General features: G+C 48.9%; 2 protein-coding genes and 1 pseudogene across 2 annotated transcripts in view; 2 read left to right on the plus strand and 1 right to left on the minus strand.

Moving 5' to 3' along the window:
* LOC125703476 (uncharacterized) overlaps positions 1–710 on the minus strand; it is a 33,683-nt gene extending 32,973 nt beyond the window's left edge. The window contains exon 1 of the mRNA XM_048968063.1: positions 1–710. Within this exon, the coding sequence (XP_048824020.1) occupies positions 1–710 (710 nt within the window).
* Positions 505–10,909, plus strand: LOC125703546 (ras GTPase-activating-like protein IQGAP1; annotated as a pseudogene).
* Positions 10,825–22,370, plus strand: part of LOC125692762 (rho GTPase-activating protein 32-like) — a 27,070-nt gene continuing 15,524 nt past the window's right edge. Inside the window, exons 1-15 of the mRNA XM_048943706.1 lie at positions 10,825–10,935; positions 11,725–11,851; positions 12,656–12,762; positions 14,522–14,607; positions 15,279–15,356; positions 15,663–15,785; positions 16,355–16,432; positions 17,220–17,301; positions 18,007–18,150; positions 18,741–18,843; positions 19,108–19,240; positions 19,760–19,842; positions 20,188–20,295; positions 20,662–20,807; positions 21,151–21,355. Coding sequence (XP_048799663.1) covers positions 11,733–11,851; positions 12,656–12,762; positions 14,522–14,607; positions 15,279–15,356; positions 15,663–15,785; positions 16,355–16,432; positions 17,220–17,301; positions 18,007–18,150; positions 18,741–18,843; positions 19,108–19,240; positions 19,760–19,842; positions 20,188–20,295; positions 20,662–20,807; positions 21,151–21,355 — 1,595 coding nt within the window. The 5' untranslated portion in view covers positions 10,825–10,935; positions 11,725–11,732. The remainder of the gene's footprint in view (positions 10,936–11,724; positions 11,852–12,655; positions 12,763–14,521; positions 14,608–15,278; positions 15,357–15,662; positions 15,786–16,354; positions 16,433–17,219; positions 17,302–18,006; positions 18,151–18,740; positions 18,844–19,107; positions 19,241–19,759; positions 19,843–20,187; positions 20,296–20,661; positions 20,808–21,150; positions 21,356–22,370) is intronic.

The raw sequence follows: 22,370 nt of genomic DNA on the forward strand, positions 1-22,370 counted from the left end.
CGGTAACGCGATCGAGAATCCCCGAGCTGCTGCGAGTCGCTCCGAGCCCCTCCGAGCAACTCCAAGCCGCTCCGAGTCTCTCCGAGCCCTTCCGAGGAGCTCCGAGCCGCTGCGAATTGCTCCAAGCAGCTCCGAGCCCCTCCGAGCTGCTCCGAGCCCTTCCGAGTAGCTCCCAGCTGCTGCGAGTCGTTCCGAGCCCCTCGGAGAAGCTCCGAGCCGCTCCGAGCCGCTTTCGCGCCACTCCGAGTCCCTCCAAGTAGCTCCGAGCCGCTGCGAGTCGTTCTGAGCCCCACCGAGCCGCTCCGAGAACCTCGGAGAAGTTCCGCGCCGCTTTCGTGCCGCTCCAAGTCCTTCCAAGCAGCTTCGAGCCCCTCCAAGTCATTCTGAGCCCTTCTGAGCAGCTCCGAGCCGGTCGCTCCGAGCCGCTTCCATGCCGCTCCGAGCCGCTTTCGTGCCATTCCGAGCCGCTCCGAGTCCTTCCGAGCCGCTCCGAGCAGCTCCGAGCCCCTCCGAGCCCCTCCGAGCAGCTCCGAGCAGCATTGCACTGCTGTTGCGGGGGCTTTTAAGCGGCTGGGGGACGGTGCAGGGCTAGGGTTGGAAGGGGACGTTTGCTGGTTCACCGGGAGGCGAGCGAGTTGGATGCCACGAGGCGCTGAGGGGCAGCGGTGAGCCGAACCGGTCCGTTTCCGTTCCCGGGTGGGCTCGGGCATCAAACGGCGGAAATAGACGAGGGGCACCCCGGATTAGCGGGGGAGAATATATCGCTGAGCCGGCGGTCCGGAATCGGCTGCTTGCCCGTAGCCGTAGTGGTTTTTCGAGACAGTTGCTGTTTTGAAGGTGACGGGCGTATATTCGCTGTTAGCCGGAGGACTAATCACCATAGAGAGCGGCGGATGAGCTGCGCAGAGCGGTTAGATCAGCACTTCCGCATTTCCGGGCGCATGTGTTTTGCCGCTGGCGAGACTCCGCGGCAGGCAGCGGCAGTTCCGCGCGTTGGCCACGCGGTGGCAGCAGAGACCACGGCAAGAACTTTCCTGCCGGATCGATGCCGGGATTCGGCGGTAGGCGGCGGCAGTTCCGCGCATTGGGGGCTGCCCGTGGGGCGCGTGGAGTCCTGGGAGGAGTTGATGGCCGTGCGCAGGGGGGTGATGGTGCCCTCGGCGCACGGCTGTGACAGCAGGGTGGGGGTCGGTGCATTAATTTGTTTCCTGTCCTCTGATGTTTTGTCACTTGTTTTTAGTTAATGCTGAAAACCCACCTATGGCTGTGGTTGGGAAATTTGTTCACTTGCTCGATCGGACCCAGATTTTCAGGAGGAGCTGGAGCTAATGAAACTGTGTGAGGAAGTTGTGACCTTGTTCCGATCTAATCAACAGCTTGAAAATGACCTCAATCTCATGGACATCAAGATTGGACTGCTAGTGAAGAACAGAATGACACTGCAGGTAGGAAATGCTGTGCTGGGAGACTAGGAGAGGGAATTGAGGCCAATGGCAGTTAGCATGAGGACCTTCTGAGCCTGGATCTCACTTACTCAGATTCAGTGGGAACTATTTCCCCCAGAGTTACAGGTTTTCCTCCCAGTAAGTTCCTAACTGTTCCACTAATTACTATGTATCGCTAGAAAGATAACTGCAGAAGAAACATCAAGACTTGAAGCATTGTAAAAACAAAGCACCAGAAAAGAACCCACTCGGAACCAAGGGAAAGCAATAGATGGTATGCTTGAAGGCTCTGAGAACTGTTTGTCTGTTCACTTGTGGTTACATGAGTCATGGACTTGCACACCTTAATTTCTTCTCACGTTTTGTGTGCTGTATCAGAAGGGGGAGGTGATTTTGGAGCAGGAAATGTACTCAGGCTGCTTGGTGTTGGTTGGCTGATGGAAGCCCCCTCTGTCACTTTGCTGACGATTGATTGCCTGCAAGAACAACATTGCTGATACAGCGGTGCCTTTTTTAATTCAAGCTGAAGTTACAGTCACCTTTTCCTTTGGTCCTGAATAGCGTAGTGCTAGGCTTGACCTTGTGTAAAATCTGAACCATGGCAGCAGTAAAGTTCAGTTCCAAAGGAGGCTCCAGCTGTTGGGCTGATGCTGGCAGCAAAAAGTATCATCGTTATCAGAGCAGTGGAGGCAGTGAGTCAGCAAAATGGAAACAGTCCCTGCTCAAAGCAATTAGTCCTTGTAGGTTCTCAACAAATTCTGGAATGTGGGGACGAGACAGAAATCGCTGCTATAACAGATAATGTTTCACTTCATGATCTCCTGATGTACCTTGACTGCCTTATCCACACAAAAGGAAGTGCTATCGTGCAGCTGTTTCCCATATTGCGTGTTATTTAAATGTGGAATCTGTCCCTCTGTGTTCTTTGCAGGATGTTGTTTCTCATAGCAAAAATCTTAGCAGGAAGAACAAGGAACAGCTCTGTGACGTGATGACGATGAACGAGCAAAAGGGAGATTTGAAAGCTTGGAGCAAAGAGGAGAGGGAAAAGCTGGAAGCCTATCAGCATCTTTTCTACTTGAGGTATGCAGCTTTTCATTCACTGCTCTTGTCATAGATGCTTACGTGTATTGGAACAGTCTGTGCTTCTGCACTGCAGTGTTGAGGCGCTGTCTGTCTTTGTGGTGTTGGCTTTTGTGGACACGTGCTGTATGGGAACTGCTGAGTCATGGCCTGAACCTCTGATTGATCACCTGAGGCGAGCAGTGAGTCAGGCAGAGGAGCACAGGTGAAGGCAATGCAGCTGTGCTGCTGGAAGGGGTGCAGCCAGGCTACAGCCCTCCTAGACCTGTTTAAGAGCTGGCTACCAGTGGGGAAGGATCTTGTCTGGAGATCTGCTCTGCTGGAGTTTTGTAAGTGAGCCCAGGATAGGGGTAAGCCTTCTATTTATTCTCCTTTTGTTAGCTTAGTCTGCTTTGTCAAACTCTCTTGTTTATTTCATAATGACAACATCTTAATAGTCATTGATTATACACGTGCACTAAGTACTTTTTCTTCTTGTTTTAGACTACTCCAACGTACTTGGCCAAGCTGCTTTTGCAGATGCCTCAAAACAAACCCACAAAGTTCATGGATTCAGCCATCTTCACGCTGCATAACTACGCATCCAGTCAGAGAGAGGAATCTCTGCTGTTGTGGCTGTTGCAAATAGCATTGCAGGAAGAGATCAAGTATGTTGTAGCGTAGGACACAGCCTTGCTGTTGCCTCAGTTTGGGCCGCTGCTAAAATTGAAGCTGATGTTGTGTGATGTCCCGTGCTCATTTGCTGATAATGCTGAACTGTCCCTGCCTTCTGCTCATGCTGTTTCACGTCAGTCCTTTCTGTAACCTGGAAGGAGGAGGAATTACCTTTGTTCTTTAGGATTAAAGCCATTTTTCTTTAGCCAATGCTTTGTTGCTCAGGGAGGCACTATTTTTGATCTACTGCAGTGCTTTCCTAAGATTCAGTCCCATCTAAGTTCTCTGCTGTCTAGTAAGAAGGACTTGGCACAGACTGTGAGCTTGGGCTTTACAGGCCAGAGTGAAGCTGATGCGAAGGTCACTGTTTTCCAAAACTGATGAGGAGGCTGAAAATCGGATGCTGTCTGGTTTGGGTTTTTTACTGGCTGTCAGTCTTAAGGATTCTGGCTGTCTGTCGGCATAATGGAGTTGATTGTCACTTAGGAGTTTGGTGTTTATGACTTCTGGCTGATACGGAGCTTCACAACTTGCTAGGAAGACCAAATACATATAATGTTGGAGGCAGTCATGCCTTTTTTGATGCTTTTAAGTATGAGGATGGTATGTGCCCTCAAACAGGTAATGTCTGAAAGGTTTGTTTAATTATTATTATCTTTTCTTGGAGTAGTAGTTCAGGAAAGTGCATGTATGTGCTTTATTCTCTGCTGCTGGATTTCCCATAGCGGCATGCTGTGAATGGCTTTTGTTGCTGATTGCTTACTTGTTGAAATACTGAAAGAAAATAGTTGTGCCTGTGTAGAACTCCCTTTGTTTCCTCTGTATTTTTGAGATGCGCTCTTTCAACCGTGGTGCCCGTGGTCAGAACGCACTGAGGCAGATCTTGGCCCCAGTTGTGAAGGAAATAATTGAGGACGAATCGCTCAACGTCAGAACGGATCCAGTGGATATTTACAAGTCCTGGGTTAACCAGATGGGATGTCAGAATGGTGAGGCCGGGTATGGAAGCTGTTGCTACTGTTTTTTTTCTACAAGTTGCTCAGCTGCTTTGCATTGCTCTGTTAATCGTTCCAAACCATCCCTGGATTCATTGCATGCATCTGTCCAATTGCTACCAGCTTTTTTCCATCAGCTCGAGATGGCTTTCTTCTGAAAGGTGTAAAGATCATCTTGTGACAGGGGTGTTGAGACTATTGGAAGTGAATCTCATGAAGAGATAGGCCAAGAAAAGCCCCAAAGCATTTCTTCTGTGTTAACTCATAGATACAGATACCGTAGATCTTACTCTACCAAGCCAATCTCTGCCCACAACTCGGGCAGGCTGCCTAAGGAGGCTGTGGATGCCCCATCCCTGGAGGCATTCGAGGCCTGGCTGGATGTGGCTCTGGGCAGCCTGGGCTGGCGGTTGGTGAACCTGCACACAGCGGGGGGTTGGAACGAGATGAGCATTGTGGTCCTTGTCAACACAGGCCGTGTTCATAGAATCACAGCATGCAGCTGTTCCTGTCTGCCCATGAGAAGGTTTCATCCACCTGGTCATCCTGGTTGGTTGGCCTGTAGATCCCCCGCTATGTCATCTGTCCCTGTCCTCCCTTTAATCTGTGTCTATAAACTCTTGATCGGCTCCCATCCGTCCCCAGTCAGAGTTCTGTGTTTCTTCCAGTGCTTGATGTTCACCAGATTTTGAGGATTCTGTTGTTGGTTGTTTTTGTTTTGTTTCTAACACACTTCAAGGGAAGTGGTGGAAAAGCAATGCTATGAAGTAAAAGACAACTCTCCCAGCGCAGCACGCTGCGTGAGTTACTATCTTAACACTGCAATGTGCAGCTTGTGTTTTCACTGATTCATTTGCGACCTGAGGTACTACTGCGTATTGCAGGTGACCTTCTTGACTCTAGAGAGCGTGTCTGCATGTGGTACAGAAAGATACAGTTTAGAGTTAGCTGGGCCTTTTCTCACAGCGACTGCTGCAGGGACAGCAGAGGACATGAGAAGTCCTTTGCTCTTTCAGTGCTAGAATTCTAATGAAAGTGAACGTGCAGCTCTTTGCAGCCAGGTGAGTGTGGATCTGTTTCTGGGTCAAGCCAAAAATTCTGCCTGGCACTGACAAAAGTATATTAGGCTGAGGAGTGCTCACCTTCACATCTGACTTTTCCAAATAGCAAGTTGCCGTACGATGTTACACCTGAACAAGCTCTTCATCATGGTGAGGTGAGGACGCACCTGGATGCCTCAATCTGAGATGTGAAGGCAGTGACAGACAAGTTCCTGTCTGCCATCGTTGTTCAGCTGACCAAATCCCGTAAGTCTGGTGTGTCACCGCATTATCCTGCAGCAGTTAATAGTGGGTTCATCCGTGAGGAATTCTCACTTGCCTTTTATTTCCTTCGAAGTTATGGGATGCGTTTCATCGCCAAGGTACTGAAAGACTCCCGGCATGACAAGTTTCCTGATGCTGGCGAGGATGAGCTTCTGAAGGTAAGGAGCTGAGCAGCTCTGTGAATAATTGTCTGCCCTGCTGACTGCAGCAGATGCATCTCAGTGTCCTTTGTTGGGTGTACGTGTGCAGAGAAGTTTCAAAGCTGCAGTTTAAGTAGACAGGCTATTTGTTGTTATGGGTATAACGTACTTTGCCCTGTGCTTTGGATTGCTGGCTACATGTTTGTCAAAGGAGACATAATACAGCATTCAGAAGAAGTCACCCTATTGCTTTTCCTTTTGCTTTTAATATCTTGGGCATTGTGCCCCCTAGGTTTCTTGGTTTTGGGATGCTCTTGCTGCTGAATGGTGCACCTTGGTTTTGCTGGTATTATCTGAGTCAGTTGCTCTTTTTTTAAAGAGACAGTGCCAAGTTGAAAAGGCCCATGTACACAATTCTACTATTCTCACTTTCCTTACAATGTTCTAAGGCATTACAGTAGCTGCAACAAAGTATATGGTGTCATTTTTCATGAGGTGTGGGCAGTTTTGTGCTGTACATTTCCGTACTTTTGGAGAACTGAAAGGATGTTGGTAGTAAATGCTTCCAAATGAGCACAGCACTGTGGCTTTCATTGGAATTGTCCTGGTTTTTGTTATTTTAAAGGTCTTTCTGTCTGTGAGTGCTCTTCTTCTTAATAAAACAAAGAGTGGCTTTGACATTACTTGCCACAGTCTCTTTAAGCTTTTCTGTCTCTGCTTCCTTACGAAGTAATTACCAATCTGAATGCCGTTTTCTTCTCTCTCCTGGTTCCGTGCTTTCCCGTTCTGAGGCATCGATTCTTTCTGTGCAGGTGAATTCATTTTTTCTGTCTGTAATTTTAGGTGGAAAGCTGCAGTTTTTATTAATTCTTGTGGAAACAATGTCACGGCCCATGCCGAACTCAGAACTGCAGCTGTGTGCAGTGTCTGCCTGTAGATGCATTAGGGCCTGAAACTACTCCTACAGTGTACTGTTCTTGTTTTCCTACTACATGTTTTACTATTATCAACATTATTTCTCTCACAAATGTGTTTCTTGTGACAGGTAGTGAACAGTTTTGTCTGTTGTGACCGTGTGCCGTCATCTGGGATAGTACAGCAAGAGCTGAAACAGCTGTCAAAACCATGACCTCTCTGAAAGCAGTTAATTTCTGGGGCAGCTTAGCAATGGTGAAGCTGCTTCTTTCTGTTTTTGCCATTTCTTCACGCCTCTGATCTCTTCTGTGCATTCAAATTGCACGTGAAGCAGGAGAAGCCCGGATTCTGTGACTTGGCTCTGCGCAGATTGATGTGAAACTCCAGGAAATACTGAAGCATGTGGCGTGGGAACTTTTGCTGCATGTCAGCATGCTGGGCCAATGCCTTTTTGTTGTGGGAATTACTGCAGGCAAATATCCAATACGGGTTAGAAGTAGATGGATGAGCACGTGGATAACGGGCTGTCTTTATCTTTGGGGCCTCAGCGTTCATTGCTGCTCACTTAGCTGGGTGAATTGGACTTCTTTTGAAATGTCAAATACCGCTCATCTTCGGTACTTCTGAGTTTCTTACTTCTGGATTAAACGTTTCTGAGTTCCTCTCAGTTGTGTTTAATTGGGGATGTGTAGCTAAAAACGTTGCGGTTAACCAAAGAGGTATTCGGAGAGAGAGAGAAGTGCTCTGGAAAAGGGGCAGAAAGTAGCTGCTGTTTTCTCAGCTCAGCTCCTTGGTTTGCCACGCTTCCCCATTTTTGCTTTGTTGGAGATGGAGGTCAATTCTGCACACCTGTGTTAGGAATTGGCTCCTATCCCTTAGTGAGACTGCAGTACCAGGTTTCTCTGTAGCGTAGTTGTTCTGCCTTCTGTTAGACTAAGCTTGGTTTAATTCTCAGAGTAACTTTTACGCTTGTTTGAGGAATTCTTTGGTAACTTCTAAAAATATATATATAGACAGGTGGTATTGAAAGTGAAATTTGAAAACCTTTGTGTGTAGGAATATCTGCAGTTTTGTTGTTCTGGAGCTAGTAGTGGTCAGTCTTACCGCTTGTATGTTGACAGTTGTGCATTTATTTAGTGTATGTATCTATGTTACAGTGTGAAACTAAGATTCTTTGGGACAGCATGTGCTTATTAATGGCAGCGCAGTGGACCCTGCATCTTGAACGGGGCCCACAGCTCACAGGAAAGTAATCGGTCAGAACTCACTCAGAGTAGTGTCAGTAAGACTCAGTGGAGGTCTGTGCCATTGGTTTTGCACGTGTTTTTTTCTCTCCTCAACTTGTCCTAGATTGTTGGCAACTTACTCTATCACCGCTACGTGAATCCGGCCATGGTTGCACCGGATGCATTTGACCTAATGGATCTTTCAGCTGGAGGGCAGGTGACTACAGATCAACGAAGAAACCTTGGTTCTGTTGCAAAGATGCTGCAGCACGCTGCGTCCAGTAAGATGCTCATGGGAGACAGTGCACATCTGAGCATCGTGAAGGAATACTTGTCACAGTCGTCCCAGAAATTCAGGTAGAAGACTTCAGCTGATTGTGTTGAGGAGTTTGGCAGAGGACAGTGTTGGCAACAAAGAGGAGTGATGAATTTTAAATGTAATAAATTCCATCTCTGTCAAAAAGGAGGTCTGTTGAAAATGAGATTGCCCTTTGGGCTTCCACAATCATTGATAATAATGACATATAAAATATGTAGCTGGAATTTACAAACTAGATATAGTATATTAATGAGCTGGTCAAAACAATTGGCTTTGCCATACAAGCCTCCAGAGTAAAGGCTGTTTTTCTATGTGTTTATTATGATATTCTGGCCATTGAAAACTAGAGTGTGCATGCGTTCTTTCCTATATGCACCCTAGTTCTCTGTATGCAAACTAGATGGCACTTTGGATTAAACCAGGCTGGAATTCAGTTGTTTGTATAAGAAGATAACTCTTGAATGAAGAGCTTCTTTATGTCTGTCATTTTTTGTAAGAAAGAAAACTGGAAATGGCTGGGAGTGAGGATTATTCTTGCAGCTAAGACAGAAGAATGGGTGCACAAGGTCATTAGGTCCGTAGACTTGTCCTGCAGATGCTTACAGTGAGCGAATGCCAACATGGCCAGTACCAATAACTGAATCTTCTAGATGGCTTTTGATGTGATAAGCTATAGCTTGTCCAGCTGTAGTATGCTTGGGAACCATGGCTTAAAGAAGAACAGCTGCTGGTATGCTGATTACCTTTTTCTCCTTTTTCTCCTTTTTCTTTCTTTTTTTCAGACACTTTTTTCAGGTTGCTGGCGCGGCTCCTGAATTGCAGGATCAATTCAATATTGATGAGTATTCTGGCTTGGTGACTCTCACTAACCCAGTTATTTGTATTTCTGTTGGTGAAATCATCAGTACACACACTGTAAGGATACGTCAGTCACAGTTGCTCTTTCTGAAGCTGTTCTTACACAGAAAATGCTGCTGCTGTTGAAACCTCAAGTAGCCAAATCTAAAGTGATTTCATTTGACTGTAGAGCTCAAAGGTTTGTAAGCTTTTAGAATTTAGTAAGTTGCTGGTGTTTGAAGCTTATTCTGGAAGTGTCTGTGTATATGCAGATGGTACGACTTTCAGCCGTGATATTGCAGCTTTAGAGTTCAGTGAAGTGAGGATTTGTTTCTAAAAGCACAAAGGAATATAATTTCAATGTGTAGAGAAGGATTCATGATGAACAGCGCAGTTTGTTCTGTTCGTGTAGCTGCTCTTGGACCATCCAGATGCAATTGCTCCCGAGCATCATGATCCCATTCGTGAATTGCTGGATGACCTTGGAGAAGTTCCTTCAGTGGAGTCCTTAACAGGTGATCTGTTTTACTGCAGAATTATGTCGTATTACCGTAGATGGTTTGAAGGGTAGTGAAGAAACTATCAAAGGAATAATCAGCGACCGTTTGGAAGTTGGTGCTCTAACAAAGCCGTGTATTTGTTCCAGTTCATTCTTCTGACCTCAGAACTTGTTATCCTGTGGAAAAAAAACACGCCTGGCTTCTCTCTTTCCTTGTCTCCAAACACCTTGTGTCACACCACTTCAGTTTCTAGGAGATGAACAGAGATTGTGCAATGTGTTCTTTGTTCCCTTGTGTTGGAGCCGTTGCTTTGTGCATCCTGGCATATTTGCAAAGGTCTGTCCACTGTCTCAAGATCTGTGCTCCTTAGGAGTTCAGTAGTAAATATATGAAGTTACAGGCGTCACGCAGGAGAAGTGCAATTTTTGGCATGTGGACAATTAACTTTTTTCCCTCCTTTTGGGTGCACCCATCAGTGAATGTCTGATAAAGGAACAATGGGGGCAGGAGAAAAAAACCTTTGAGTTGGAGGGAGGCAGGATCTAAATTCTCTGTTACTAATCCATGGCAGTTTTCTAGGAACGGGATCTGAGTCAACATTTGGTGCTTCACCATAAGCAAGATGAAGAAATTGCACAAGTCTGTCTCTCTTTGGTTTCTGTATTTCTGCTGTTGCAAGCATGAAATCTCGTCTGCAGGTCTCAGGGGATGGATAGAAGGACACAGCTTTCAGGAGGATGCTTGGACATCAAAATAGTTCCCTGGGTGTTGCTCCTCAAGAAAAGTAAGAGCTTTTAAAGGAATGATTGCCGGCATGTTTTCTGAGTGCACACAGAGACCAAGTGTTATGTGAGAGAACCTAGCGACTGTTCTGATGAGAACTGAGCTACAGTTGGAACAGGGAAAATGCTTTTGGCAGGATGGCTTTGTTAGAAGAATTACAAGCTTGGTCACTAAGAGGGGCAATTTTTAGATTGCAAACTGCGTTCTGTCGAGCGCATGGACAGAAGGGCACACTGATACTTTGGTTTATCGGGTACTATTGGCAGGCCAGCTTTTCTTTTTGATAGAGAGTAAGATGTTGAATACCGGTGTGGAATAGACATAAAGCCTAAGGTATATAAACTAGAGATTACATGGTGCTGTCTGGTGTGTGAGTAGTCCCAGTTTTGTAGGAAAAAAAAAATCTGGAATGTTTGAGATGTTTTTAAAAGCTGTCACTGGCATGTGACAAGTTTGACTATAAATGGTGTGGTTTGTGTGTAGACTGTTACATAAGAAAAAAGATACAGAGCTGTAGCAATCAAGAATGTAAAGAAGGTGAGGTAACGTGTAAAATCTTTTTCTACTTGACAGGCGAAGGGTCTGGCGACATTAATGACCCAAACAGGGAAAGGCTGGCGAAGACAGAGGTTTCTCTCCCGCTCACTGATAAATGCGATCTTCCTGGTGGTGGAAGTGCGGAGATGGATGCTAGGACAGTGCTGCTGAAGGAAGTGAGAGATGAACTGGCTGATGTATTTCTTAAGAGAAGAGGGAGACCAGAACCTGGATTTTCTTGCTGTTCTGTTTGTGCAAGTAGGAGAACTGAAGTTTAAATTGAGCAAAGGTGGTGCTGTGACTCAAAGTCCATTGAGGTCGTAGCCATTTCTTTCAGATGCTGTAGCTGTTAAATTTGTGCTTGCTAGTTCTTTGTCAGTGAAGAATTTGTTACTCTGTAAAAGTGTATCTGTGATAATTCTGGAGGAGAAAAATTACCAGAACAGAAAATATTCCAAGTGTGAGCAGGTCTGATGGCAGCAGTTAAATTTACTGTTGTACGGATGATTTGTGGGGATTATTGTGAATAACCCGTGGCATTCATCACAATGTAGATTTCTTAAATCATTTCTTAAATTTTTAAAATTTTATTTAAATTATCTTTAAATTTTCTTAAAAGAAAATAATTTGTCGTGTAATTTCCTTTTCATCGAACTTTCATGCTAGTTCTTGATAAGTTATCTTTGGATTATGAATCAATATTTATTATTGAAGAGAACTGAAGAGAATACGTACGCACCCTGCGCCTTCATCTGCACCGAGAATCTTCTGAACATCTTTGCACCGTTTCTTCTTGGCCCTGAGATGAAGCTGTGTGCAATATGGGCTTGGATGCATTTTCAGTCCGGTGCAGGACACGTAACCCTCATCTGAGTTGTCGTGCTGACAAGAACAACAGAGTAGCAAATTTTACAGGGTTGCGTGCTTTACTTTACTTTTTTTTTTTTTTTTTTTCCCCCCTCCAGTCATAACCATGGAACCACAGAAGCGTTACCCAGGCAGAAGGAGCCTTTGTCACCTGGACTTCCTACCAACGACGCAGGCAGTGGAAGTCAGCATCCCAAGCATCCATGAAACCCCTGCACAGGACTGGTGAGAGTTACCTGGCGCCGTCCTTTGGCAATCTCAGGTCTCTCTGTAAGCTCCCAAGCTGTGTCGTAACTTCTCCCGTGGTGCTGACTCAGCTCTCCCAGTCTTTTGTGGGGGAGAGCTGGAGTTGAACTCCTTCCTGCTTCCTGCCTCTGTCCTCCCTGCTTTGCCCATGGCCCACTGAGCCTCCATCCTTGTTAGGTGTCTTGAATTACTGAGTTGCTTAAGGATTGGGTGGACCAATTGAATTCTTAGCGATGTCTCTAGGTCCACGTGTGCACAAAAGCACACTCTGATGCAGTCAGTGTAATGATGAACACACGCCTTGTTTCCTTTAGCCCGTATTTTTAGGTCAGGAGAACAGATTTCTGGAATGATGTTCAGCTTAGCACCACAATCCCCTTGCCGCCCCCCATTGCAGTCACTCACGAGGGCTTGAGATCCACAGGGAGGAAGTATTGCTGATAATTACAATCCATGGTTTTAAAACTGATCTAATCTATGGTGTATGATATGAATGGTCCTGGTGAATGATGTGGTAAGGCATCCCAGCAATTTTCAACAGGAATACTTCAAGGCAGCTTTTCAAGGTTTCTTTGAGAACTCTCCAAGTCTCCAGGAATTTTAAGCGCCAAGGTTTCTTAGCCTTCCGAATGGCAGTGTTTCTATCTAAGCTGGCAGCCTTTAAGCCCAAACCGAAGCTTGCTCATCTCAGTGGAGGTACCTTAGCTATATTCTAATGCTGCGTGCAAAATAAGTTTCATGTTCACGAGTCCTTTCTGACTCGCTACGTGTTTGATTGCACAGGAAGAAAAGCTTGATGTCTGTGCCAAGGGAGACGTACACCGCACTTGCGCTGCCTGGACGATGTGGAAACTGGAAATTCTGGGGTGTGCTGAAGCATGCCCTCTCAGGTCAGTCTAAGCATACATAGAGTAGACCTGTCCAACAAAACAGGGAATAGACAGTTAAACCCATTCTGTTGGGAAATACTCTCTCCTTCTAAGTACCTTTAGAACGTGAGTTTCTTCAATTAATTACTCAACTCATTTCCTTTTCCTGAATGATCCTAAGTTCTTTTCTCAGGCTACATCTGCACTCTGCTCAGTCCAAGGAGAATCCCTGCCTGCAGATGCAATGACACAGCATGGCTCACAACCTCATTTGTCATTGCTTACTCTTATGGTAGCTGCCATCCATGTCCACCCTGCGTATTCTTAGAGCTCTTCTGGAGTCCATGGGGCAGACTTATGGTTGAACTGAAGGGAATTTTTTCATATTGCTCTAGCTCCAGCTGATTATGCCTAGTATCATTATATTATAAAAAAAAAGGTGTTTTGAAGTAGTGTGGTATATATTCTGTGCCTCAGAATGTGGCACGTGTGGCATGAGAGAGTTTTGAGGCCACGAGGACTGCCCAGACAGCGTGAGAACTGTAAGGGCAGAGAGCTATAGGTGATGCAGCGCTGTTTGTGGCACCCGCAGGAAGCGGTAGCTGGAACAAAATATGGCCAGAAGAGTGATCAGATTGTGTTTGGTAAGGAACTATTTCATTAGTTGTAGAAGTTTGACAAAATGTATATTCAGGATGATGATCAGCGTGCCAGGTGCTGGGACCATGCCGAAAGAGAAATGGTGTGAAAACGTCTGTGCAATTTGAAGTATATCCCCTTCCACAAAGCCCTCAGATCCATGCTGCAACTGCATCCAAAGCAACCCAGAGCCCTGTGCTTGTTGTACCCGGAGCTATCGGTGCCAGGAGTTGCTGCTGTGTTTGCAAGGACGTTGTGTCAGCAGTGTGCCGTCAGTGGGGTTGTTTGATGACAATGAAACAGCTGATTGTTGTACCTCAAGACTGAGAAAAAAGATGGTAGTGGTGACTGTGTGTCTAGGTATAGATAGCTTGATAGAGATCTATAGGACTCCAGTGTGGATTGTACATAGGCCCTGCGCTGCAAGGTACACTGTTGGGAAGCAATGTCCATCTGCCCGAGGGCAGGAAGGCCCTGCAGAGGGACGGCCTGAGGCCAGTCGTACCAGGCTGCACAGCTGAGGCCAGTCGTAGGAGGCCGCACAGGAGCAAGCGCTGGGTCCTGCGCTGTGGTCATGACAACCGCATGGCAGCTTCTGCAGGATTGGGCTGAGGTAGAATTCCAACCGCCCGCTGATTCTAGAACGTTGGGTGCTGTGTTGGCATCTTCTGGTCCTGTGACATGGTCTTGCCTCCCCAGCCTGTTGTCATGGCGGAGCAGCCTGGTGGCCCTTAGTGATGTCACAAGCGGCTGGAATGAGGGGAGGAGCAGTGCGTGCTGCGTCCCTTCATTGGAGCGCTTGAGCTCTGCGTGAGTAGCTCGCTTGTTGCCCTTGTGCAGCGACTGAGTGCCTTCGTTTTCACCCCTTGTGTCTTGCGCAGCATCTTGTAGGTAAGCTGAGACAGGGCGTGGGATAGAGGGGTGGGCAGTGAGCTGTTGAGAACTGCTGGCTGGTGGAGCTCCTAGCAGCTCATACTGCTTACTCTTGTCCATCAGACGTAACTTTCAGCCAGTACCTGCATTCCCAAGCGATCCACAAAGATGGCATTTGTCCCATGGCTTTTCCCTTGTCATCTTTGCTCCATTGTGCAAGCTCACAGACCTGTTCCTTCTCTCTCCTCTACCCGCTCCCTTGGTGCAGCTTTCGCTCGTGGAAGAACAGAGCAAAGTGACAAGAAACAGCTGCGAGTTCAAGGAATTGTCTACCTTGTTCTGATCTCCTGCCAGGTACGTGCCACGCTTTGTCCCCCCACGTGGTTGACCAGCACTGTGTCGCACCATGTTTGGTAACACAGCCTCACTCAGCTTTGATGGGACACTGGTCCCGTGTGGGCTTTTTCCCTTCCCCTGCAGCTCCGCCCTCAGAAGGATGCTGTGTGTGGTGCTGTGACCAGCTGGTCTGAAGGAAACCAAACCCTTAGGCAAAGAGTCCTAGGCCCAGTTTGTGCCGAGCTGCACAGCGTGACCCAAGGTCACAAGCACGCACGCTTGGGCTGTGTGAGTGTGCGCGGCAGCTGTAGGGAGCACAGCAGAGATGCAATCAAGGAAATGTCCTTGATGTGTGGGGCTGCAGCAGGTGCCGGTGGTGAGGCTGCTGGGAGCCGTGGCCGGGGAGCAGATGCACCTGCAGCAATGATTCCTCTCACTGCCCTGCTGCTGCGCTGTCAGAGCGCCCTGGGTGAATGCATCTGCTGCTTTGTGCCAGTCCCCATCTGCTAGCAGAGGGACAGCTGCTTGGTCAAATGCTGCCTAATGGGCTGTCCCATTTGAACGGAGTGAACAGAGTGGTTGCTTCTAGAGCACCTGCCTGTGCCAGAGGATAGCCAAGGGTAGTTCTCCGGTAGTCTCTCAATACTGTGGTGTGTGAAGAGAGAAAATATGAGCGTGTTTCTCTTCAGTTCCAGCTTGTCGTGCCTGCTGTGATGGGCGTCGCGTGCAGCGAGATCAGCTGTGGGCCTGACATGACACGGATGGAGGTAGAGTACGGAGCTCTGATTGGTCTTTGTTCCCTGATTTGAGCCAGCAGAGTGAGCTGCAGATGTGCTCTCCTGCTTTTCAAGAGAGAGTGAATCCTTGCGGCTCTATCAGTGTCACTGAAAAGCTGCCTTAAAGGCTTTCTTTCCTTGCTGCGGGCATGTTCTTAGCCTTGCCGTTCCTTCTTGTGTGCCCATGATAAGGACCGAGTGCATTTCCTGCAGCTTTCTCTGCTGACGTGCTCCTCAGCCTGAAATCCTCCTTGTTTGCCCTCAGCTCCTCACAATGGCCTGTGCTCTCTGTTTCAGGCTGAGAACAACGGGAAGCCCCTGCTGGTCCGTGAGGAGTCATCTCTTAATATCCCAGCTATTGCTGCTGCCCACGTTATTAAGAGATACGTTGCCCAGGCACCGGGTGAACTCTCCTTGGAGGTAAGCAGTTAAGGGCGTTCCTTGTTGTCCTGTACAGAAGAGTATAACATGTGAAGCTATCAGGAATATTCTCAGACAGCTTCAGAGTGTTTGGTGAGGTGAAGCCCAGCAGATGTGGTTCCAGATTAGACTTGCACCGGGTTGGATGCAGGGAGGAGTTCAGCCATCTCTAAACTATGGCTCTATTTGGCACTGGAATCTTGTGATCAAAGAGCTACTGCCCAGTGTGGTAGCCTGGTGTCTGAGCAACAGCAGACTGGTGTATGGGTGGTGTAGGTCTGTTCAGGAAGCCCTGCTAACTTAGGTCTGCGATTTAATCAGAGCTCTTCTGTCCCCTGCTGCTTTTGAGAACCATTTCCTGCAGAACAGCTGTATTCTGTACATTGTGAAACGTAGTGACGCTTCTACCTCCCAGTTCAGTTGTACGACTGCAAATGCCTGAAGAGCTGCACTGGTGCAATGGCTCTCAAGCTTGACGATATTGGGCAGTGCAGAAGAATGCAGTCATTTGAGCTGCGCTTTCCTCCCAGCCATGCTGAAGCTGGGATTGACGTTGCAATCTCTTGCAGGTGGGAGACCTCGTGTGCGTCATCGATATGCCGCCTCAGGAGCTGAGCCCCCGCTGGAGAGGCAAGCACGGCTTTCAGGTAGGCACAAGCTTCAGACGTGAGAGCGCAACTTGGGTCGAGGCAGGAAGCTCAGCTTAGAGCTGCCCTGCCTGCACAGCATGGCTCCACATGGAAAATGGTTTCCCTGTGTTGGTGTCAGGGGACTTTCCCTTTTGCTGTGGGCTTAGGCCAGAGCTGAAAGTTGGTCTTTGTAGGAAACTGCCTCCTCAATTAACTTAGAAAGAAGAGCCCTCACAGCATGCATCAGGTCACGGCCACTGAACCGCACCTTTGGAAATGCAGCAGCTAGGACACGTGTTTCAGTGTCTCTGAGCTCTTGTGCTTGCACCCATGCAGAAGGTGAAGTCAGTGTCTTTTAGGAAGTCGCTGCCTGTCAGCTGAGATGAGGCAGGGTAACAGAGCCTCTGTGTGCTTGCTGCTGCTGCTGGCTGCAGAAGGCTGGGTAGCTCAGAGCTGGGGATGGCAGCTGCATCTCAGTCAGCAAGCAGAAAGTTCATAGGCTGTGCTAACTCAGATCTAGCTGCATCCATCTATAATATATAGCTTCTGTATGAAGTCTTTCCCTTCGGGCACACTTGAGATTTAGGGGTGTGGAGCATACTTGTCCTTTCCCCGCTCCATACACAGTTTTATGAATATTTGCCTGCCAATTTGGAATAATTATTAATTTTAAGCAGGCCATTTTTTTGTTGGATTGTCTTACGGGGCATCCGGCAGGCACGTTATGAGGAAAATGTGATGTTTGAACAGTTCAGGCCTGAGAAACGCTGCCTTCAGTATCACACCTCTCTTCTTCTTGTTACAGGTTGGATTTTTCCCTGGTGAGTGTGTGGAGCTCATTAACGGAAAAATCCCGGAGTCTCTCATCAATTCGGTGCCAAAGCCAGGTATGATGATACATTCTGTGGTGCAGGGAAGCAAAATGGAGTCTTTTTTGGGTGTGTTCCATTTTTAATACCTCCCTTATCCTTCCCACGTTATCCTGTGTGCTGATGATCCTTCATGCATAGCACGGGGCGTATGGCTGGTGTTTGTAGGCAGTGAGAATGAGGGAAGGCAAAGGTAGTTCTCCTGCAAGTCAGTACGAGGCTGAGAACAGCCAGCGTCCCTGGTGGACAGATAGAGGTCTGGTTGTGCTAGTGCTTCTGTGCTTGATCAGAACGTGGCTTTTCAAGAGGGTCCTTAATGCGCAGGTTGAGCAAGCTAAGCAAGAGGAGTGCATTAAACTCCATCAGAACGTGCAGAGATTTGGCCCAGTCCTCCTGTGTTTATGACTGGAGCTGGGGAAATCCTAGAATCCTTGTAGAATGGCTTGGCATGGAAGGGAGCTCAAGGATCATCAAGCTCCAAGCCCCCTGCCTCAAGCTGGGCTGCCAACCAAGCTCCACATTTAATGTGGGACTGGACCAGGCTGCCCAGGGCCCCATCCAGTCTGGCCTTGGACTCCTCCAGGGTTGGGGAAAATCCATTTTGGTACGCACTTGCTCATCATGTTCTTCCCGTTTTGAGGTGCTCTGTAGAATGTGTTGTGCTCGGCCTCGTCCAACGGAGCCAAACCTGAGATGAACTGGTTTCTTCCTTTTGTTGTGCAGTGCCAAAGAAGCGCGGCAAGCTCCTCACCTTCCTTCGTTCCGTGGTGAAGGCCCGGCCAAAGCAACGGAAAGAGCGGGAGGTGGAGAAGGAGAGGGTGTTCGGCCGTGACCTGGGAGAGCATCTTCTCCACTCTGGTCGTGATGGTAAGGGACAGCCCATTCCTGAGAGCCTCCCTGTTTGGGAACCTAAAGCTGAAAGGGAGATGGTATCTAGCAAGGGGCAGGTTGATACCAGTGGAGAAACGGGGAATGGGAGTTGACGACTGAAAGATCAACTGAGTAGGTGATGGCTGCGAGGGAAATGCTCCTAAGGGACAAGCACATTTGTATTTGCTTAAAGCAAAGCCTGTAAGCCAATCCCCTGGTAGCCTGAAAAGAAAGGAAGCCTTTTGGCCAAAGAGAGTGTCCTGCCTCAGTTTCCCAGCTCCTTCCGGGCGTGAGATTTTCCACCTCCATTCCCGTGGGAGCTGTGATGGGACTTGCAATGTCTGCGGCTTCCCCGGAATTACTTTCTCCAGGCTGATTCCTAGGTCCTGGCATTTCTGGAATGCAAAGAACTCATCTCTGTCCAGTTTCCTCAGCAGCTCCTGCAGAGGTGTCTCTGACAGCTGTCCCCTTCAAGGAAGAACACAGCAGTAGCCTGGCTGGGCTTAGTGGATGGGATGTGGCGGGAGTGCAGCCTGAGCCAGGACTTGAATGAGGAGCTCCAGTAACCGCCGGCACGTGTTCTTTAGTCCCCCAGGTCCTCCAGAGCTGCGCCGAGTTCATCGAGCAGCATGGCGTGGTGCAGGGGATATACCGCCTGTCCGGCGTGGCGTCCAACGTCCAGAGACTGCGGTAAGAGTGCTGCGACTGACAGACACAGGTGCCAGCAGGGGCACGTGCCCTGTTGCGGGCGTTCAGAGGCCTGCGGGCCATGCCTTAGCACCAAGAGAAGGTCTCCTTTGGGAACATCCCATCCAGCACGGCTGACGTGGTGCTGGTGGCCGAGTGGTTGTGTTCTTCTGTACATCAGGAAGCCCTTCCAACTCTTGATTGCATTGGGTGTGGCTTTTGACTTGCTTTCCTCTTTCTCAACCGTTTTCGTGTCCTTCTCTGCAGCCAGGAATTTGAGTCTGAGCAGGTTCCTGAGCTAACCGTCCACGACGTTCACAGCGCGAGCTCCCTCTGCAAAATGTACTTCAGGGAGCTCCCGACCCCCCTGCTGACCGACCAGCTGTACGACAAGTTCTCGGTAAGCACAAGGCAACGCCTTTCCTTTCCCTCTTCCCTGGGCCTCTTGGGAGATGGCTGCAGCAGTGCCCCAGCTCTGAGGCCCTTCTTCTGTTAGCCCCACGGGGTTTACTCGCATGTCTTTGCCACATCCTGCATCGTGCTGATGCCGCTTCTGGTGGCCCCAGGAGGTGGTTATTTCCATATTCACAATGCTTACGAGAATTCCTGTGTTGTTTGTTTGTTTTTTGCTATTCCCAACTATTTCTGGAACGGGAAGGGAATTAATAGCCAAGGGTACTTGGAGATGAATGCCCCCTGCGAGGAGCTGAGCTGCCCAACCAGGCTGTAAACCGGCCCGGTGCTTGGACTCCTTGGCCGTGGTGGCACCAGCTGCGTGCCGCTATGTTTGCCAGTTGCCTCTGGGGAGGCCTAAAATCTTTCTCAGTGCTGACCAGCAGCGCGCTGTGCCCATGGTTCCCGACCCTGCGGCAGGTATCTCGCCTGATTTGTGTCTCAATCCCTTTCTGCCCTTTTCCAGGATGCTGTTGGTGCCACTACGGAGGAGGAGCGGCTGGTCAGAATGCGGGACGTCATCCAGCAGCTGCCCGCTCCTCACTACAGGTCAGTGCTGCCCTCAGCCTGCTGAGCTCAGCCCTGCTGCACTTCAGAGGGCAAAGTGCAATTCCAGGCTTTGTCTCACGCGAGCAACGGGATGCCTGGGTGTGCTGAAACACTGCATGGGGTTAATTGATGGGGTCAGTTCCTGGGCACGGGGCACGCTTGGTGCAGCTGATGGCTGTGCTGTGCTGGTGCTGGGTGCTGCAGCGTGGCACTTGGTCAAGTTGGATCTACTTCATCTTCAGCATCAGTAGCACTAATAACAACTAGTGTGAATTGAGGTTTGCTTTGTGAGTCGCAGCACAGGATGCTGGCTGGTGCTGAACATTTGCCTCTCTTGTTTCCCAGGACCTTGGCGTATCTGATGAGACACTTGGCCTGTCTGGCTGGGCACTGCTCCACCACAAACATGCATGCGAAGAACTTAGCCATTGTGTGGGCTCCAAACCTCTTAAGGTAAACTTCTTTTTCCGTTTCAACAGAACGCTTACATCTGTTCTCCAGTAGAATAAAGCAGTCCTCCCTTCTGCACCACATGTGCTCTTCTCCTGTAAAATGTGCAGTGAGTGGCTGACAGCAGAGCAGGAGCCTGGACTGTTCTCCAACCCCACGTGGGCACAATTTCTAGCTGAGCATTGCTGCTCTCTTGTTTAGATGGGACTGGTGTGTCCTTGATCAGCCAGGAGAACTTCTTCAGTGGCATCACTGATTGCCCACTGCGGAAGTCTCCAGAGAACAAATGTGACAGCTTTGGGCTGCAGTAATTCAGACCTGGGGAAGCGATCTTGGCTGAATGACTTCTAAAACCTGCCTTTTCTACAGATCACAGCAGAGCGAGTCTGCCTGCGCCAGTGGGAGAGCTGCCTGCACGGAACTGCAGACGCAGTCGTCTGTGGTGGAATTCATCATCGACCACACAGACGTCCTCTTCTGCTCCACATCTGGACCTGACCTCGCAGATGGAGCAGGTGAGTGTCTTCCTCCATTAGCTTTATCTTGGTCCTGTCACCGTCACTATGATGTCTTGGAAGCAGGTGAAGCTTGGTGAAAGTGTGGCAGCGAATCTTTCTCAGTTCCCTGCCCCCATTTTCTAGGGTTTTTGTTTGCCTGTTTCGATACAGGGAGCTGCTCTTAATTATGACTTCATCCTTTGCCATAGACACACCTCTGAGCACATGGTTATTTTGAGCTGCTCTTCTTGCAGCGGCTTGGTTAAGCAAGTCTGAGGAAAACACAGCATCTCCCCCGGACCTGTGATGGCTGTGCTGCCGCTTTCTGATCCTGGCTCTCACCTGTGGTTTTCCCTTCCAGGGCACAGTTCTCTCTCAGGGCCCCAGTCTGTGCAGGCGTCTTCTCCTGCCACAGAGCTGCTCAGCCTGGAGGAGGCGCAGGCACGGAGGCGAGGCCACAGCAGCTCTCCTGTGGTTGTGACTGAGAGCAGGGACATAGAGGTGGAAGAAGGCCCCGCAGCTGTACGGGGGAAATTCCACACAGTCATCGACTTTCCATCTGAAAGGTAAAGAGGACTTTGTTTTCCAGCAGCTATCATCACTGTTTGGGTGGCTTGTGTTTGTTTTGTCCCCACTATTTCTAGTGCCTAAACTTGTGGAAACTAGATTTAATGAATGGTGCCTGAAGTGTTGCAGTGAATCTCCACTCCACTTTGGACTGTGAGATTGAACTCACATTCAGTTGCCTGACGGGCTGAGTTTAGCCACACAAGGCTGCCGTTCCTTCCTTGCTGGGCAGGCAGTCACGAGATGCACAAAGCCACGCTGACGTCTACCCTGGACTGTGCTGGATGTACCTGGAAACGTTGGGGTTTTCCGGACTTCACGGCCACGTGCCTGAATCCAATTCCGGTTCTCTTCTACGCAGAGCTGTTGGTCAGACCTGCTGGCACGAGAAACTAGACATGGCAGTGAGATGGGCCGATGAGCTGTCAGTGTCAGAGTCAGAGATGCTTTTGACGTTCCTTTATGGCTGTGCAATTCCTCAGCCAGCAGTTATGCCTGCCAACTCAGTCAAAGCCTTCCTTTAGGCGCTGTCCTGTACAGGTGTGTGGAGCCTGTGGACCTCACGTGCTCTGCATCATGCTTGACACAGTTGAGGGGAATTTAGCCAGCAAGACTTCAGGGCTGAGCTGTAGGAATGGAACCATCCCTCCACTGCTTGAAATGGAGCGAGTTTCTAAGCTGTGTTTCAGCAGGAACCAGGCGGTGCTAGGAACAAGCAACTGTTGGCAAGAGCTCAGTGCAGCTCTTCCCTCACTCTGCTCCACGCACGGCTCACACCATTCCCTGTTTTCTCTCTCCAGACCAAGTCCGCCCAGCAAGATAAAGGAATCACCAGCTGGCTGTTGGTGTTCCTGCTTCAGCCTGGGAAAACCATCTTCTGGGGCCAAACGCCAGCCACAGCGCCGTCCCAGGGAGCCCTCAGAAATAGAAATCGTAGTGCTGGCAGGTAAGGGTGCAAATCCAGCTTTCAACGCCTTGCTTTTCAGCAACATAGAATTCTTGCTGTCAGTGGGC

The sequence above is a fragment of the Lagopus muta genome, chromosome 1, assembly GCF_023343835.1.
Source record: "Lagopus muta isolate bLagMut1 chromosome 1, bLagMut1 primary, whole genome shotgun sequence".
NCBI classification, from domain to species: domain Eukaryota; kingdom Metazoa; phylum Chordata; class Aves; order Galliformes; family Phasianidae; genus Lagopus; species Lagopus muta.